Raw genomic sequence first — 19,486 nt, forward strand, 5'->3', positions numbered from 1 at the left:
CACATTAAATAGAATATATTATACAAAGCGACCAAGATGTGCTGGTCTTCTGATTGGCTGTTGGCAACAACGTCACTTTCCTCGCCTGATCCCTGCGTGCACAACATCCACGCACGTGACCTTTTTAGTGCAGCAGCTCGAGCCGCGCCGCCTGGAAGGACATTGTGGACTAGAGACTTTTTACCCGTTTCTTCACTCTTTCATCATACTGTAAATGGGTTTGACATCACGACAGTCGGTAAATTCTTCGAGGCTCTTGAATCGAAGCGTCGGCGGTGAATGGATTATTTTGTTGAAGTATCACGCAGAGGCCTCGCAAAAACCCACAGTCGGCAGCCATAGCCGGACCATCGAAGCCGGAGGTTCGTCATCAACCAACCTCCATTTTCAGCTGTTCGCTAGCCAGCTCTGAGCACGAAACTACCAGAATAACCAGCCGCTTGGCACTTGTTACGAACCTGTTATGCGAGACCGACAACCCAATCACATATAAATTATATGGGATCTCGGAAATACTGTGTGAGTGAGGGTTATGTAACGTTAGTATGTTACTATTTCGCAAGTGCCAACGAAATCTGGACGCATTTAATTCAAAAGTGTTGGTTTATTTGTGATTTTGTGTCATTTCACATTCGTACTAGAAGCCATTCTGAGTATTTTGCTGGCCACATAAATCGTGTGTCGTAGATCATCGGCGTGCGTTCTGTCTATTTACGTTGGTACACGTGACGCGGACGCAGGCTCCTTGTACATGGGTTGGGTATACATGTTATAACCGTGTCCAGCCTATAGTATTTTGTCCCCCGTTGGCTTCATGGTGGCTTCAACGTGCACGTGTTTTGGGTGGGCTATTTGAAAATATGATCACTGTTGTAGTAAAGCAAGTCAATTAAAAAAAACTTTCTTTCACAGAAGACCGTAACCTGTTGCTGCCATGGCGGTTTATAGTTCACAGGTGCTCCTTGCTGTTACCAGATCGAGGTATGTAATTTGGATCCAATGGTTCTACTGTACTCCGTGACATTTGTCAATGTGTTCCATTGGGCTAACTTAATAAAATGTAGTAATAGTGACGACCTCTTTAATGAATGGGGATTGCAGAATCCTTATAATGTACTGTGTTGTCTGCATACACAACCTGGTGTAGACCAATGTTCTAAAACATCTTAAACACTTGCAGCTGGTGAGATACCATATATTTTGTTATTGTTGTGTTCTGTGTCTTGCAGAAATCTTTATTTGCATAGCATCTTGTATTGTTGTAAAGTTTATCCCTTATTACATTTGATTAAGTTCTATTTGGTGTAAGGAAATGCTGAGTCAGAATTGTGCGTTGCTTATAGTTTAAGTAGCATATAAATGAAGAGGTAAATAAGTGGCCAATCAGAAAAAAATGGTATCTCTATACCGCTGAAACTTTACAAAAAACTAATAACGACAGACTTATTCAGTAATAACACTTTCTCCCTTTGCTGTCCACAGAGGCTCCTATATAAGGCACAGCTGCACCTCTTTCCCATCTAAAGCCTACCTTCACATCGACCCACCCAGCCCTGCATCACCATGTCCACTCAGACGCCTCTGTTCAACTTACCCCCGCTGCTCCCGCACCCTCGCCCCCCATCGCACTCCCACCTCTGCGCTGCTGGCCCGCTCGCTGCACAGCTCCACAGTATGGTTCAATGACGCCAAGCTGGAAGAGGGGAGCACCAAGGCCTCCGCTGCCCCAGCACAGGTAGCCTCTACAGGGGTCGTGAAGGACTCTGTCACTCCCCCACCTCCACCACAACAACCGCCAAACCCCACTCCAGCTGCCACGGCAACAACAACCACAACAACAACATCATCAGCGGCGCCGGCTGTTTCTCCAGTGCAGGAAAAAGCTTTGAGAAAAACTCTATACCAGAGAGTCGTGGACGAGCTGAAGCACTACTACAACGGCTTCCGGTTGCTGGGCATCGACACCACGATAGCGGGCCGGATGGTGTGGAGGCTCCTGCATGGACAGCTGCTCACACGCAGGGAGAGGAGAAGGGTAAGGGCAACCAAAGTCATGGTTAACCCTGTTGGACCGCAAAACCAAAGACCTTTTTATATTTCACATCTTTAATCATTTATTAAATCAAACACAACTAGCTGCTGACATTCATCGCTAAACAACCCTGGAGGGTTTTACTTTACAGTGCAAATGTTTATATATTTGTTTGTATAATCATTTTAAGGACGGGCCTGATCAGGACAGTGATTTGGGTTGAATAACCTAACTATACTTTGTACTGGCCCAAAGCCATCGAATGAACATTACGGTTCCTACTTTCAAAGTATTTCTACATTTAGTTAATTTATCATTATATTACACATCTATATGTCATTAGGACATAGCTGTAAAATCAGATGCAATCTGTGGTTTTAAGCCAGGTGCCAATACCAAAGGGTGTACGTATGTTAATTAGAAACCAAACTCTCCTCAACACCCGAGCCCTTCCCCTCCCGCCTTTCACCCGTCAAGTTACAGTTTCGGGCAACATCCAAACTGATCCATTTTTATTTAAACGCATAACCATCAGTACTTTTGCCTGTAGGGTCCACACTCCCAGCTGTTTTAGATCCCTTTTAGATCCATTCTTGAACCAGAACATTAGTTTGGCTTCCCTGTAGCCCTGTTCCTTCATTTCGTGTGACACAAATCTACTTGTTCTAAATCAAAATCTAATTACAAGCTAGGTTACATTCTTCTTTCAATTGACGTTAACAACAATTTGTTATTTATCTATTGGTGATGATTACTCAAAACTGACACTTTTTGTATATTTTAAGTGTTATTTAGACTTAAAGGATGAATAGTTAAGGAGGCTGTACCTCCATGATGATTAATTACTGTTTATTTATAGTCGATGATCTAATCGTGGAACTATTGTTGGCCTAAATTTCCCTCCCCTCAATCTGCCAAAGACGGAAGGGATAGTTATTTCCCAGATGCTTCAACTAACACCAAAGTCTATTGCATATACTGTAAATCAATCTGGGTTAATTTCAGGTCACTGTATTGGGTAACTTTGCAGTCACAGCCCCCAAAATGATAACAAATACAACACCATAAACAAAACAAAATACTCAAGCACAGTGGATAGAGAAGAGTATGTACCAAGGAACTCTAGATTATGTTTTGTGTGCGTATTGAAAAGTGTTAATATCAACAGCTGGGAGAGTATCATTTGTTTTCATCTTCACTCTAGGCACAGTGTGTCTCGTATCCTAGAACAAAGTAGCTCTGGGTTGTTATGCCTTGGGTGAATTATTATTATTCATCCGCTGATCTGTTTATTCATGACTCTTGATGTCCCTGTATCTTCACAGCTACTGAGGACCTGTGCAGACCTGTTCCGTCTTGTCCCCTTCATGGTCTTCATCATCGTTCCTTTCATGGAGTTCCTACTGCCCGTCTTCCTCAAGCTCTTCCCAGAGATGCTGCCATCCACCTTCGAAACTGAGTCCAAAAAGGCATGTTTACATTTGCACAGCCCCCACAACACATTTTGTATGGTTATGTCATTTTTTGGAAATGGCTAATTAAACGTCATCATACAGAAATCTGCAGGCAGCTACTCCCTCACGTATTGTTTTCACTCTTTCCCACTCATTAGCCCCCTTTTATACAGAGATCAACGAAAGAGTAAAGAAGTCTCAAGTGTTTCATTATGTCTGCTTTTTTACACAACACAAAACAAAGCCGGGGTAATGTTTCAACGTGTTTCCTTTTAAATGGCATGCATGCGTTCTTGAATAAGAGTTGTGACGCGTAACGCAGCGTCGGGTGTGACTTATAATTAACCTATCAAGCGGCTGTCTAAACAACAATGATGGCAGGTGAACTTAATGTTGCACATTTAAGCAACTCTTCAAACGCAAGCAATGTTGCGTTACAATTGTGGGTTCGTTCAAGCAGTGTTTGAAAGATCAATAATACACTGGAGGAGAAATTGAAAGAAGCAGAAAGCAGTTTGAGGTAGAAAGGTTAGCCGACCCAAGATGCCGTAGACATCTCGCGATGTTTAAATCCCCTGGTGCTGGGTCTGACACATAACGTCACCCCCTTCTCTGCAATGCCGGTTCACCCCTTTCGCACAGCAATAGTTTCTGCTATGAAACTCCCTCTGCTGCTGGCTTGAGGGAGGTACACAGTAATGCCCCCGATTCCGTGTTTGTACATTCTATACAGAACGAAAGACGGCGGGATAAAGGAAACATTCCTACCCTGAACAGGCTGTGTAAAACCCCAGGGGACTGCGATCCAAATAAGTCCCTGCTGGGTTGATGTTGCTTATCGTGTTATCGTTGTGTGATCAGGGCTTCTTCAGTTAACGATGAGAAGATGGTTCTGGTAGTATAAATAGTATCAATCTGTGCTCTGCCTACTTCCAAAGCTCAGAGATGCTTTGTTTTCTTATAGATGGTTTCACGTGGCAGAGTAGACTACTACAAGTATAGTTATGAGTCATGTTGTAACTGGCTGGTGGCCCTGGACTGTAGAGAAGTATCTTTCCGTCAGAACAATCATTGGCTATTTGCGAACGCTAAATCAGCACTATGCTTCAATGAACCAGCTGGTAACATTATCTAGAAGTAGACACTCGTACAGGTCAAATACAGGACACAGCTGGTCTTGTGGTGGGTTTGTCTATTGACCCTGCGGTCTTCGGTTAGGGTTATAAAGCGTTCCATTCAAAACGCTTTATTTTCCGACTATTGTTGTGATTGAACAGTATTACTGATGCATTATTTATCTTTATTTTTGGCACCTGATGGTAGTATGTTTTCTTTCCCTACGAGAGTTTTGTACTTTGTTAATACATAAAAATAGAAATATTATTTTATATATATATATATATATATATACATTATTTTTTTTAATACATTGGTAGTCAAGGCGGGGCCCTAATGTTGTTAAGGCGGCCACCTTAACCAATCAGTGCTTGGGGAAACACTGATCAGATGTGTTTCGACACTATACAATCCCACCAGGACGAACCGACTTCAACTAAAACCCAGGCTCTCTGCTCTGTTTGTAGGAAGAGAAACAGAAGAAGGGCCTTGCTGCTAAGCTTGAGCTGGCCAAGTTCCTCCAGGAAACCATTGCTGAGATGGCTCGCAGAAATAAGGCCAAGGCTCTGACAGATGACGAGACGCAGCGCTTCTCCACTTACGTGCAAAAGGTAAAGCGTTAATCTTTTACTTATTGCATTTTCCTGGCATGCTTTGATTGGCTCTTCCATTAGACTACTCGTCGTGCCTCTGCTTTAGAGACGGCTCGTTTCTCTATCAATCTTTAACCAGTTGCCTCATCCAGATAACATGTTCCCGTTTCAGAGGGGCGTGATACTTCGTCCGTCAGACATAATAGCCTGCCTTAGGAGCAATTTATAAACGTCTTTAATATTATTTGTTGTTCTCTTATTGTGGTATTCTGCTATCGTTTGAATCTAAAGGTGAGGCACACCGGAGAGCAGCCGACCACCAAGGACATCGTGAAGTTCTCCAAGCTGTTTGAGGATGAGCTGACCCTGGAGCATCTTGAGCGCCCCCAGCTGGTCGCACTGTGCAAGCTGCTGGAGCTGCAGCCCATCGGCACCAATAACCTGCTGCGCTTCCAGCTGATGATGCAGCTGCGCAACATCAAGGCAGACGACGAGGTGAGTTCTGAGTGGGTTGTATGACGCGGGAGAAGGAGAAGTTCACGGAAAGGAGAAGGCCGATGTGATCCAAGACAGGAAGCACTGTGGGTGGGGACCTACTGTGAGACTGTGGTTAGATTCTGCTTGGCACAAGTGCAGCCTCACCTCTTATGTCCCCCTGTCTGTGGGTTCCGAAGAAATGCAAGATAAAAAGTTCACTAGGGAACATGATTCTGTTGAGTTAATTCTCAAGGCTAAGCATCTGACCAGTCCTGACCCTTCTCTCTTTATGTATTTGTAGATGATTGCGACAGAGGGCGTACCCGCTATGAGTGTGTCAGAGCTGCAGGCAGCGTGTCGTAGTCGGGGTATGAGGTCCCTGGGTCTCACCACTGACCAGCTTCATCAGCAGATGCAACAGGTGAGGCATATTGTCTGCTGGGGCTGGTTTTCACTGTTTGTGACACATTATGATTGAAACTTCGCTTTATTGCATTATGGTCTACTGGGACTTTAAATATTTATTAGATTTGAAATTAAATATTTTAAGTAGGATTTGATTCTTTGGATGTTTCGCAATGTGCCGCCTACTTTGAAATCCACCAATGTGTGACCATCTTATGTTTCCTCCACCAGTGGATCGACCTGCACCTGAAGGAAAATGTACCTCCATCCCTACTCCTGCTCTCCCGGGCCATGTACCTGACAGACCTCAAACCCAAAGCCCCCGTTATCCCCCCAGTCCCCAAACTAGAGGTTAGAATCCCACGGCACAGGCCTTGATTACCCGTTCTCTTGTGGGGATGATCATCATGTGCTCTTCGTCTCTCTCTATCGGCTCTTTGTTGTTGACACTATCTCTATCGGTTTGGTTTTTGCAGAAAGTCACTCCTCCTCCAGTAGAGAATTCGGAGAAAACAACCTCAGCCAAAACTGACCTGCTGACTGATCCTGCGCTGGTCATCAAAGACAGACCGGTAAGAACGGCTGACTCCCTGAAGATGTGGGAACTTTAAAGTGCACCCCACGGTCATTGCAAAATCACCATTTAAGCGGTATCACATGCTGGACCCAAAAAATGTACACATTTCCACATTTGGAAGTTACTGTCTGATGTCAAAACAATAATAATTGTTTCTAAATTTCAGATTCACAATTTATACATTTATATATCCGTGAAGGAAATTGACACTAAGAAATAAAAGCATATCATGTACGAGATACAAAACCTGTGTTTTATGAACCAGTTTCTCTGGAATCCAATCATACAAAATATAAATGGCAAATAGACTCTTACAACGCCTCCATTCAGAGTTGTAATACATCTTTCCCTCTCTGTTCAACCAAGGTGGAGGAGTTGAGCGACAAAGCTCCTTCCTTGGTGTCAAGCAAACCGTTAACTCCTGCTGAGGTGCTCCAGGTAAATTCCCTTGACCCTGTGTGTCAACATGCACATCTAGTCTTTGTCTTTGTTAATATCATAAATGTATTATAACGGGTTCATAAAGGTGATGACCAAAAACAAAGATATAGAGTTGTGCAAATATGCAGAGAAATGCTGCATTTCAGGTCTTGGACTAGTAATTTTACCAGGAAACATTCTTAAGGTTCTAAGCAAGGATTATGTGAGTAAAATATATCTGCCTAGGTTGATCAGATTTTCTTTTTGAACAATGGTGTCATTTTGAAGTCGACTGCAAGACATATCAATCTATAGGTTTAGTCAGACTCTAATGGGACCGACAGAAACAGGATTCTGTCAAGAATCCAAGCAAAAGTCTTCTTTCACCTGAACTTAGTCTTCCTTATGTCTATTATCTTCTCCTCCAGGCAAAAGCAGCCACAGAATTATCCCAGAAGAGCAAGATGACTGCTAATGGTGTTTAAAGACGCCCACCAGGACTTGGATCAGACTGGGATGTGGTGATCGACCATCATGCCTACAGGGATCTTCAACACAAAGCCTTCAGCCATTAGACGTCTCCCCCCCCCCCCCCCCCCCCCCCTTTCCTCCATGCCTTAACTCTTATGCAGAAAACCTCAGTGGAACACACTCTTCTCCAGTTTTAATGTTTTGTTCTTCAGAGGTTCTCTCTGTCATTGGCCTTTTTTAACGATGCCAGGGACTCTCCACTGATCCCCAGCTCTGGTTTACTCTCCCAGACGGTCACCCTGGGAGGGTTAGGCACACTCACCTTACTTGCCCATCAGTAGCAGATTGTTTTGACTTTATGCAGTATAACGTTTTTGCATTCTGTTCAATTGAACAATGCATTGACCAAACTCTGATTTATTTGACCTAGGAGGAGAGGACTAGAGCGTGATGGTTTCAGTCTTGCTGGATGTGGTCTTGATAAGCCCAGCCTCTCCTTGTATATTTGTAAATACCCTGTATATTGTTCTTGGTCCGAAAATGCAGCAGCTGCTCTGTACAGTGTGCTATCCAGCTATCCAAAATGTTCTTAAGTAGAGGTTCCATGAACTTCAAAGGTTAAAAGCTAAATTATTTTCACCCTTTCAGCCCAGAATCACATAGTCAACTGGTATGGTAATGGGAGATTCCTTCCCCGAATAGGCTACTTTGAACTTTTAAGTTCAATAGCGATCTGTGGCTGTCCTTCCCTTTATAGTTTGAATGTGGTAAATTGTGAATGAAGCAAAGTCCCAATAGTGAATAAGCTATTTCAAATTTTGAGAATCTACTATAAATTGATCACAAATCACCACTTGCCAGTTGATGACTTTTCGGTTTGGATGGCCCAGGGACAAATAAAGTTGGATTATTTATTTGGTGTTGGCTGGCTAAAATTAATATTGGAAGCATACTGTATGTCTATACATATTGTTGAGAAAGCTCACTCCACAACTCTTGTCATGTACAGATGTGTCATGTAACCAGTTGAACTGACACGCTGTGAAATTCGGCGATTGTACTGGAATATACATTGTTATATTGTGTTTTAATGCTACGATCCTTCCACTTTAATTTTGGGTTTTATTTGAAGATACTTGTCAAGCAATGACTGCAATTAAATGCAAGACACTCATTGTAACAAATTGTAATGAGGATAAGGATTTGTTTATTTTTGGAGCAATTTAACTAGAAATGCGTTTTTATTTGTAATATAAATACTGAAAGCAGAATATGACATCCCTATTAATCTCCACTCATCACCATTAATTACTTTTGCATATTCAAATGAACCAGAAGAACATTTGCATTCGTTATTACATAACCATGTATGCGTATGGTTTCCCATGTGTGGTATGATCTTAAGCGTTTTGATTTGGTCAGATTCCTTTAATCCAGAAAACATTTATTTACTGCTCTGAAAATAGTCTGTTGGATCCTGGGGCAAATTGAAATTGTTTCCTCGCCGTTTTTCTCATATCGCTAACCGTTAAACTAGCGTTCACGCTAAAATTTTACATTAAAAAGGGCCAATGGGGGGAAATATTTTAACCAGGCTAAATTGGAGCCCCATTCCCCGACCCTGTTTAACTTTGCACTACTTTGAATTACTTTTAAAACCAAGGCCCAAGGTGCCTTGCTGCTACGTCACACTGACATTTTCTCTTCTTACTCACTCCACCAAATATATTTATGCAAATAGGATTTCATTTAATAACAGCCAACGATTGTTGGACAGTGATCCTCTACTACTCGAACGACAGGTTGCCAAATTTACCACAACTACACTTAATCCCTGATCTGAGCAGCCTCTGTTCTAGTTATCAAAAACTGCCAGATTATCAAGAGAAAGGGCCTTTCTTTATATCAATACTTGTATATCAATCACTTGCCCCTCATAAATGTATAAGGCTATTGTTGAAAATCCTGGATTTCTTCTTCAATCAATTATTACTTTATTTACCACTCTAGGTTCAAACTATTTGCCACTCCCATAATTTAAATAAATTCCGATTAGGAGAAAAATCAATTGGTTCTTATGATGTATTTTAGGCCATGCCGGTGTTGCTCCGAGCCTCGTTGCCCGACATGTCTGCTTCTGGGAGCCGGCGGTCCTCTCCTCCACGGATTCTTAATTCCACCACTCCATGACATGGCTGCTCCGTTTTGCTGTTCCTGTGCGGACCCTTAAAATGCTGTTCATTATCTTACCTTGTCAATGGCTGTTTTGAGTGATGGAAGAGCAAGAGTAACGTGATTAAAATCCTGATGAAAACATGTGCCCTGCTTTTTTTTTGACTAGGCTACTTCAAACTGAGGATGGAGCGTCAAATGTGTAGGCTACAGATTCTTGTTCCTATTCGTGGATCCAAGTTGATATTGTTTATTTGTGAATAAGATCTGTTCCGTATGATAACCCACATAGCTGTTATACCCATGGACACCAGATGGCAGTGCGTCGTAATGGGTCGTTCGGGACCGAATCAGTTCGAATGAACGAATCTTTAAAAATAACTAACCGAACTGATTCTTCTCTCGTTCGTCTCGTTCGTTCTCAGACTCGACTCCTCCCAGACCCACTACTCGCTGTTCGTTCACTGACTGAGTGGGGAAGAAGGAATTGAGGCTTAGTGAGCGAGCGTACGATAATACGATTTAATATAATTGAAATAGTAAATGTGCTTGTACTTTCTGTGACATGTAAGATTAATCTAACATTTGACTGTCTCGTCGTCAATCTGTCTCGTTCACCCATGGTTCGTTCTGCCCTGGTTTCGTGCCCCACCATCATTGCTAAATCAAGTAGGCCTATGTATATTTTCCAACGATTCTCCCATAGTTCGTTCTCTCATGGTTCGACCCCCACCATCATTGCTAAATCAAGTAGGCCTGTTATCCCATGGTTCTCCCATGGTTCGTTCCCCCATGGTTCGACCCCCACCATCATTACTAAATCAGGCCTATATTATCTTGCTGATATGTTAAACCTCCAAATAATCTACTAAACCCCCCCATCCCGCTGCGTTTATCAAAGTTGTAATGTTGTGTTGATTGATGACCGACTTCCACGATCGTTTGAGAATGGAAACGAGGGAGGAGCTGACTGACTCAGCTGAGAACCGTGCATTCCATGATTCGATTCACCACTACCGGAAACTCGACTGAACGAACGAACGAACGGTTCTGAACGACTCTTCTGGGCGACCTGACCGAAACTGAATCAAGGAAAATAATTATTGAAACCATCAAGTGATACAGCCTGTCTGATCTGGGTCTGATGGAGTGTTCCTGAATCCTCTGACGCCAGCCTTCCCAGTTGCAGGGTTTTGACGGCTTCTGACGTTATTTCCAGTCTCGGAGCATTTATAGCATACTAGTCGTTGTTTATTGTTAGCTACATTTGCTTCTTTAGTAAACCAGCCCGAAAACAAACAACACAACTTTACATTTTATTGCACGCAAAGCAAGACCATGCAATGTATGGGCGAGGCCATTATGTTGAGAGCGTCATCCCTGCTCTCGGTCTACTCTCAGGTCTCCGAAAGATGAAGGGGGCGTGCCTCAGAGAAATGAGCAAGAAATGGTGTGTTCCCGAATCTGCGGACGCCAGACTTCCGAGTCGAAAGTCGAAGATCTCCCAGCTTTCTTGTGGCATTTCTCGAAGGCACGCCCCCTTTTTGTCTTCATCCTTCGAAAAAGCCATTTTGTTGAGAGCGTCATCACTGCTCTTGGTCTACTCCATGGACATAGGTCTACTCAGCTGCGTTCGAGTATTCTCTGTGAACCGACTCGGATCTCGGATCTGACGCCACGCCCACACTTCAAGCGTTTTATTATTTCGCTCGGTCGTTGGAGGAAAACATGGACGCCACCCGGAAAGCTGTTGTCGCGGTAGCATTGGCAGAGGACCAAGCGTTCAAAAATAAGTAGGCTATAGGCCATAGGCAGAGATACGGGCGCAGTAAGGTATTGCAATAATACGAGTGATTGAAATTGCCATTTAAACCACCAAAGTGGTCCAAGCACAATGAAAACAGTTCATACTTCAAGTCACACTGGGCGCAGCCATCTTGAATTCTGTCTCGGAATTCTGCTCGGTCACCACTGACACCGGGATTCCACCGGACGCGTACGCGCCTCGGAATGGCTGCGACCTCTGCCCTGCGTCCATTCCTACCGGGCGCGTAACGGCAGCGCCAGCGTAGCGCTGCCTTGCGAGCCAGCCGTATTCACGCGAGATCACGAGATCACGCGATAATCCTAAACCTAATGTACTCACCTTCCACTCCCAAAACTATTGCAATTAAATGCCACGCTTTGTCCTTTCTGACATTTTCCTTATAAAAAGGATGATTTGGTACATAAATGACTTCATGTTGCTGAACTTCGACAATGAGTCTCTCGTCGTCCATGTTGCCGACCCTCTGAGACCCTTTGATTGATTGACTGCTGACCTGGTGCCACCGGTCATGACGTAATAATGTTGATGTGAAGTTACATGAGCTGAGTATTGTGTTTTATTTTGAAAATTGACCGGATCCTCTATGGCTTTTACTTTTTCACTTCCTGCCCTGCTCGATCTGCTCTGTTGAAATTGACGCGGTTTAGCAGCGGCTCGCGGCAAAAATAGAAGTACGACGGAAAGATAGCGCCGCGGCGCGGCACGCCGCTCCTGGGACGCTGCTGAAACGTTCCGCGGCGCGCCCGGTGGAAATGGTCTCATTGATTAAAAAGGCTGGTTTATGCTCGGTTACTACTTCCTGTCTGGAGTATCACCCGGCAGGCTCATATACAAAAGCATTAACCTGAAGTGAAGTTAACTTTGCTGCCAACACATTATGTCGTTTTAAAATGTAGAGAGATATGCACATTTATACAACCCCAATGATCAACAACTTCATCACCCCTGTTCCTCTGTCTGTTGCCATCATTCACTGTGTATGGGGAGAACCAGAGAATGTCTAATATGAGACGGGCTCTGGGAGAACACGATCTGGCACATAAACAAACCAACGACTCCCGTAGACAAAGACGTCATTCTCGAGGTTAGAGGTTCGTCTTCAACGAAAAACTTTCCTCCACATATTACTCCACCTACTGTTCTGGCGGTAAATTGCTTGGCAACACGCGCAACACGCGCAACCTAAAAGGGAGCATGAATTGCTTTGAGTAAATTTTGCGCAACAACGTAACACCAACGCTGAAGCATGCAGCCGCCTTTAAGAGTGGAAGCGATCAGCAGCGGTGACCGCGGCGCGTACGCCTCCGATGGAATCGTATGGAAAGCCAAGAAGGCCACAATCCGGACCTAGAATGGCGCGGTAAAAGTGCAAAACCGCACGGAATCCGGATTCCGTACGGTTTTGAATGACTAATAGCCTTGAATGACATTCAATTTTTGAATGACTAAATTACTAATCGAGCCTTGAGTTCAACCGAGATGTCGAGTTCGCCTTCCGAGGAAAAGGGGCGTGTTTGTGCTTGTCGCTAGGCAACGTCCTCGGACCTCCGAGACGGATGGATAATAAAACGCAGGTGAAGACAAAAGGGGGCGTGCCTTCGAGGAATGCCGCAAGAAAGCTCGACTTTCGACTCGGAAGTCTGGCGTTCGAGAATTCCGGAACACACCATCAGGAATGCATCAAACGCTGGGAGTTCTTCGATTTTCGACTCGGAAGTCTGGCGTCCGAGGATTGAGGAACACACTGGGGCATCCGAACCCGTCCCTCACGCTGAGATCTTTGCCTGCGACATCCTGGAAATCACACGAAACCCTGTGATGTTGATTTCCCGAACTTCCATTCAGACGTCATCGGATCCCGAGCGTCTCCACCCAACCCACAACACACGCGATATTATCCCTGGCACTGCTCCGGGACACACATCAGAGTATAACGGGAACACCAACCCGCGCGTCGCACCTGTTGTTAAGGTAAGAGGATATCTTAAAAAGAGATTGTTTTTTTTATGTGTGGTGATTTATTTTATTTTTTTCCTTTCTGAACACGAACGTATCAATTCACGGTTTATTAATGTACATTTGTTTTTTTATTATAGCAAGATGGTCGTCGCTTGTGTGCCTGAATGGCGAAAACCCCAATAATACAATGCGTTTTATATTGCATTGGTAGGCTTGTATTACGCAATATCTACTCCTCCCTTGTAACGATCTGCTTCTACATCATGATTTAAGATGCTATCGATGTGTTCTTATGTCAGATGAGGATAGTCCGACTCCTAATTCGCAACATGCGCAGTTTCGATGGACGCGCCTAATGTAACGTGATTTATGATGAATACAGAAATTACATTGCGTGTGGATATTTATTCACGGAACAAGTCACCACTTGACACTGGCATGAAGGTATGATGACAGGCGATTTGTATGCTATTTTGGGCATGTGCATGATGAGTAATTTCATAAGCCCCTTTTAAGAAATTAATTTAGGATCAGTTGGCCTCAAGGAAAGGTTTTTTTATTTGACTGTCAACATTCAACTAAATTCGAAACCAACTATAGGTCTACACAAAATACTAGATTTATTGGCTTCTCTCTTCAGCCAGCCTCTTTGCGGTTGAAATATGATTTTCCATGTGATGTGTTTAATTCTGTGACAATAACTGTTGCTGCAGATATGAAGCCGACTTCAGTAGCCCTGCTATGTCTCCCCTTCCTTCTGGTCCTCGTCCATCTGACACTGGCAAAGAGAGGGTCGAGCGGCGGGGGGAAGTCCACCACCAGCCGCGGCACCAGCACCTCCACATCGAACCGCGGGAACGCAAACTCGGGTAAGAAATCCACCAAGGGCGCCCAGCCGCAACCCGGCAGCAACTACCCGAAGAAAGCTGACTCCAACCAGGGGAGGCCAACGACCAACCGAAACGGATACCCACAACAAGGATGGGGAGCCGACAAGCCTAACCAACCCCAAGCAGGTGGGTACGGCGGCAGAGAATACCCGGGTGGACAACTCAACTACAACCCTAGTAACAGGATCCTAAGTCCTGGCTTCGGAGGGAGCTATGGATACGGCAGCCACGGGGGCGCAGGGGGCTCTCCGTACTCCCGCTCGGTGCATGAAATGGGATACAGCCCGTCCAGCAGTTCCAAAGGGTTCGGACGCGGTGCGGTAATGGCGGCCGGAACGGGGGTCATCACGGGCATGGCTCTGGGCTACGGTCTCAGCAGGGTCCCCCGCCACCCCGTCCACTTCCAAAGCCCTGAGGACGAGCGCTACTATAACCAGTACATGTACCAGAAGTACGGCCAGCGTTCCACCGACAAGGACGACTACAGCAGGGACTACGTGTTCAGCCCGCCCTCTTTTCCTGAATACTTTAAAACATGCATGAAAAGGCAGGACCTGTTGTTACCCACTGTTAAGACCCCCACTTCTCCAATCATTCCCATTGCAGCAGACAAGGGCCCACGCAAGAACACATTGGGGAGTAGCGACACATTGGGGAGTAGCAAGACAATGGGGAGTAGCAACACATTGGGGAGTAACGACACATTGGGGAGTAACAACACATTGGGGACCAACCAGACCGACAATCCAACAGCCAACCCAGTCCCCCCTGCATCGAAAGATTTTAGCCAGTCGGACGATGCTGATGATAACGATGACGATACCGTTAGCATCGTGGAAATCGGCTACCCGGCGCTGATTGATCAGCTGAGGGCCAGGAGGTGTGTGCATCTCTACATAGACCTCTCTGGTAGCTTCTTGAAGAAACGGGGGTCGGAACCCGACGGAGTAGCCCAGTGCGCAGGGAGTGGCCTCCAGCAGGTTCTGGCTGTGGTCGTCGGCACTTTGCTCAGCCTGGCGAGCTGCAACTGATGCTGCCGTGAACACAAGTCGTAGAGCTTTTAGGAGGAACCGATGAGTGAAAGTACCATTAGTGGCAGGGTTTGTTTGAAAGCGCCGGTAAATACATCCTAGTAGAGTGCGGCCGCCGGGGAAACTGAGAAGCGCCATCGTTTTATGGGAAAATCGATTGCAGTGGTCTCGTATCTAGTTATTAGTTTTAATATTTAAAGTCATCATGATTAAGTCGTAGGCAGGACGTTTCCAGGGGGCAGCCTGGTGTAGCACATGTCCCCCAAATACTCAACCCTATTGAATTTGCAAGGGGTTGTGTTTTAACTACATGACGCTACAGAATGTTATTTTTTCTTTGCATCCTAGATTGTGAACTGATTATCGAATGCAATGTTGGTCATTTGTCCAGTTGATTCTGTGATTTATACATCCTCTCTGCAACTTTCTACAAAGTGAGTTTTGGGGGTCAATGTCCCCCCTGTGTTATTCTGTGCCGACCCTGCTCAATTAATTTGGACACGCCCCTGTTCGATGGACTTTGCTCTCTCAGATGGGCAACGGCTGTAAGAAAAATATGGCTGCGTTGTTACTTAAAAACGTTAGCTGCTGCCGAGATGAATTTTTTATTACCGACAAATATTTGACTATAGTATGCTACAGTGTAGTAAATGAGCTTTAGAACGAAGAAGAGCTGTAGAAAGATATTTTAGGTTCGCCAAAACATATTTGAATGAATGTGCCATTATATTCGGTATATTGGGTACCCTTATAATATAGCGTCTTAAGTAACGTTCTCCAGGTTTTGGGATACAGGCCTACAACAAGCCACCTATTAGTACAGTTGCTATAGCGTGAAGAAGTGTGCCATTACCTCCGTTTGCTGCCTGAGGTCCGACGCGCTGGCTCCGGTCCTTGCCTTATATTGATAATTTTACATTTCATTGACAAACAACACAAAATATATACAAATAGATTGAATAATAAATGCTACCTTTCCAATAATCGTAAAAACTTGATTTGCTTCCCAACAAACACACTTGTCCCTAATTAATATGTTCTTGGAACCCAATGTTACTCGACGACCCCCCCCCCCCCTTGTGAGAGAGATATAAACTGCAACATAATTAAACAGAACTAGATACGGCTAAACTAACAAAAAAACAAGATCTAAGTGCTAAATATTAACCACAATATGTGCTTAATATCTAAACTCTATTCCTCTGTATGTATATATTTGAATTACTATATGGTTCTCTTTTGGCAATTCTTATGGCAACAAAGGTTTCCACTATCACCGCAAGATAATTGTATACATATCTGAGTTGTGAGATTTGATGAATATATTGACTTCCTTCATTTGTTTCTCATGGTGTTAGCGGCTATTGTATAACCTAAATATATAATGTGCTTTTGGAGAAAGAAAGTAAACTTGCCTGGATAATCTCTTGACATGTATAGAAACACAGGGACAACATTAAGGCAACAGTTTACCTAAAACTCGACTGCCTCCTTTGGGAAGCCATTCAGTTGGTACTATATCATAGAACCAAAAATTCTGAAATGTTTGATGTATACGTGCCTGTGTAGTGATTGTACAGTAAGGGCTCTTATATAAGGCTAATGGAGACATACAACGACGCTGCTGTCTGCTTTACATTTTGTAAGTTTACTTGTTGTGTTTAAAACATAATCTCAGCTCAATCCTTACCCTAAGGATTAATTTGGGTGTTTAGATCTCAACACGATTTCATCTTCCAATATATTCAATAATCACGGAATCAACCCATGTTTATGAGCTGGGTCCATGGGGGACATTTCAACAGTAGCCACGTAACAGCATGTTCATGATCAGTACAATTGGTGTTCAGTAGTAATATATATATATATATCATATATTGTAATGCTTTGTATCTTTCACTAAGGTCAACCACTACATTTCTGTCGCCAATTTCCATAAGATTTCTTCGACAAGCTGCACTTTAAACTGCCCAAGTATACTGTTTACTACTGAGGGCGAACCTTTTATAGAGCCACTTCCTCCTCTGAGTTGTTTTGTAGCTACTCCAATATAGATTGAAGGCTATGGTTGTTTTCATCCTTATTTGTAAATGCTTTGCTTAAAAAGATGTCTGCTGAATGACTTTGCACTTTACTTATCTTATGCTTGACCTAATAAAAAGCAATGCATTTAGAAACATGCCTTTTGCTGCTTATGCTTACTGTACTGTACGGTTACGGTAAAACTGTACCTGATGCACAATACTGATACCAAGTCGACAAGCTAACGGAAAAAAATAATCAATTTGAAGCTCACAGCAAGGCACTAAAAGAAAGACAGCACTCAGAAAGGCCGGAAGAGAGAGTGTTATGGTGAGACAGGGCAGGGTGTACAGAGAGAATGTAGGAAACCACTAATCTAATGCTGGCTCGCATGTCAATTTTGCTGTACTGAGAGGCAGAGTTATACTCCTAAGAGCCAAATAAGAAGAAATTGATGGCCCCTTCTCTTTCAGCCTCCTGTCTCCATCCTTCCTCCTCATACTCTCTTCAGGAGAGCAGACACTGGTTAAACAGGGCAGGAGGTATAGACCACATACATATTTAATAGTAACACTACAGGCATAATGGAGCTTTTCAATCTGGCTTCTCAGCTTCTGGGATGTCAGATCTTTTCGTACGTGTATCTTTTTCCATATGCACCATATATAGTCTTAGGTAAAAAGGTAAACAATTATAAAATTATTCAATATTAATATTATAAAGGATGTTGACATGTTTAAATTCAATCTACTAATCTTCATCAGCAAATTATATGCTTCATGCTTATCATGCTTGACTCGTGAAAGTTATTTATCAACACCCCCTCCCAATAATAACTAAGAAAATATTTAGACAAAATTCTTGCTTTTAATTGTTATTCATATTCAAATAACTATATTGAAGCACGTCATTTATTATATAAAAATAACTTGCCTATTGTTACAATATGCAATATATTGAGTGAAATACATTTTACAAAATAGGTGTAAAAAAAGTCACATTCTATGGCCAAAACCAGAAACATACATTGTAATACATAAATTGTACAATTGTTCTGCATTTAAATAGCTTTAATGTAGGCCTATCCCAATTTCTGCAAGTAATTTATGTTCTCTTGAAATAATAAACCTCCTTTTCCTTACTTTTTCCCCATTGTCTTCAGATAGTATCGTTATAATAAATTGTGAATTTATTGTGATGTACAAAAATGGAATTAGTTAAGAAGGATGTATGTAGTGGCATGTAGTGTAAACAGTTATTCCTCAAGTTAAAAGTCCCGTAGGTATTTGTCATGATGGCCTTCCCTTATAGATCCTTTTTAATGTATATTAAAAAACATTCCTCCAACTTTCTTCTAGATGTACACCACCCTACACAGTTTGTTCTTTGTGTGATATTAACTATGTGTGTGTTTGAGATTCACTCCCCCTCAACATCTACACGTGGGACATCCAGTGGCCCATGAGCACAGACACCAAGAAGCCGAGGACCACGATGATGCTGTTGTACATGGGTCCGCTGGCGGCCCCTGTGTAATACTCCATGCCTCCAGATCCCTCCATGTCTCCAACGGGCCTGGCGCCGTAGCCACCGCCGTAGCCACGTTGACCATATCCACCTCCATATCCACCACCGTATCCTCCATAGCCCCCGCCATAACCACCCCCCATCCCCATGCCCCCATAACCGTGTCCATATCCTGGCCGGCTCAGGGCGGACCCCAGCATGGCTCCCCCGACGGCGCCTGCGGCTGCCGCCCCCGCCATCTTCCCCACGCTAGAGCCACCGCTCTGGGCAGGCATCGGCCTGTAGGCCTGGCCCCCGCTGCGGCCGAATCCCCCGCTACGACCAAAGCTGCCGCCACGGCCGAAGCCGAAGCCGCCCCCGCGCCGGGCCTCAGAGCTTGGCAGGAGACAGGCTAGGAGCAGGAGGCAGGAGGTCACCGCTAGGAGCTTTTTCTGGCCAGCCATCGTTCACTGCAACACAGAGACACAGCACACTGGTTAGATGACAGCATGGCTCAGTGGCTGGAGGTTGAT

At 44.0% G+C, this 19,486-nt stretch overlaps 3 protein-coding genes across 3 annotated transcripts; 2 read left to right on the forward strand and 1 right to left on the reverse strand.

Moving 5' to 3' along the window:
- The first annotated feature begins 121 nt into the window (after positions 1 to 121).
- letm2 (leucine zipper-EF-hand containing transmembrane protein 2) lies at positions 122 to 9,967 on the forward strand. The gene is made up of 11 exons (XM_056592638.1): positions 122 to 362; positions 913 to 981; positions 1,483 to 2,035; positions 3,358 to 3,501; positions 5,070 to 5,213; positions 5,487 to 5,690; positions 5,974 to 6,093; positions 6,309 to 6,428; positions 6,554 to 6,649; positions 7,021 to 7,092; positions 7,503 to 9,967. The coding sequence occupies exons 2-11, from the start codon at positions 935 to 937 to the stop codon at positions 7,557 to 7,559; spliced, it is 1,557 nt and encodes a 518-aa protein (XP_056448613.1). The 5' UTR covers positions 122 to 362; positions 913 to 934; the 3' UTR covers positions 7,560 to 9,967.
- Positions 9,968 to 12,998: 3,031 nt separating this feature from the next.
- prnpb (prion protein b) lies at positions 12,999 to 17,895 on the forward strand. The gene is made up of 2 exons (XM_056593343.1): positions 12,999 to 13,516; positions 14,218 to 17,895. Exon 2 carries the CDS (start codon positions 14,220 to 14,222, stop codon positions 15,423 to 15,425), a length of 1,206 nt encoding a protein of 401 aa, XP_056449318.1. The 5' UTR covers positions 12,999 to 13,516; positions 14,218 to 14,219; the 3' UTR covers positions 15,426 to 17,895.
- Positions 17,896 to 18,883: 988 nt separating this feature from the next.
- Positions 18,884 to 19,417, reverse strand: sprn2 (shadow of prion protein 2). Its single transcript, XM_056592444.1, has one exon. It carries the CDS (start codon positions 19,415 to 19,417, stop codon positions 18,884 to 18,886), a length of 534 nt encoding a protein of 177 aa, XP_056448419.1.
- Positions 19,418 to 19,486: the final 69 nt, after the last annotated feature.

The sequence above is a fragment of the Gadus chalcogrammus genome, chromosome 6, assembly GCF_026213295.1.
Source record: "Gadus chalcogrammus isolate NIFS_2021 chromosome 6, NIFS_Gcha_1.0, whole genome shotgun sequence".
Lineage (NCBI taxonomy): Eukaryota > Metazoa > Chordata > Actinopteri > Gadiformes > Gadidae > Gadus > Gadus chalcogrammus.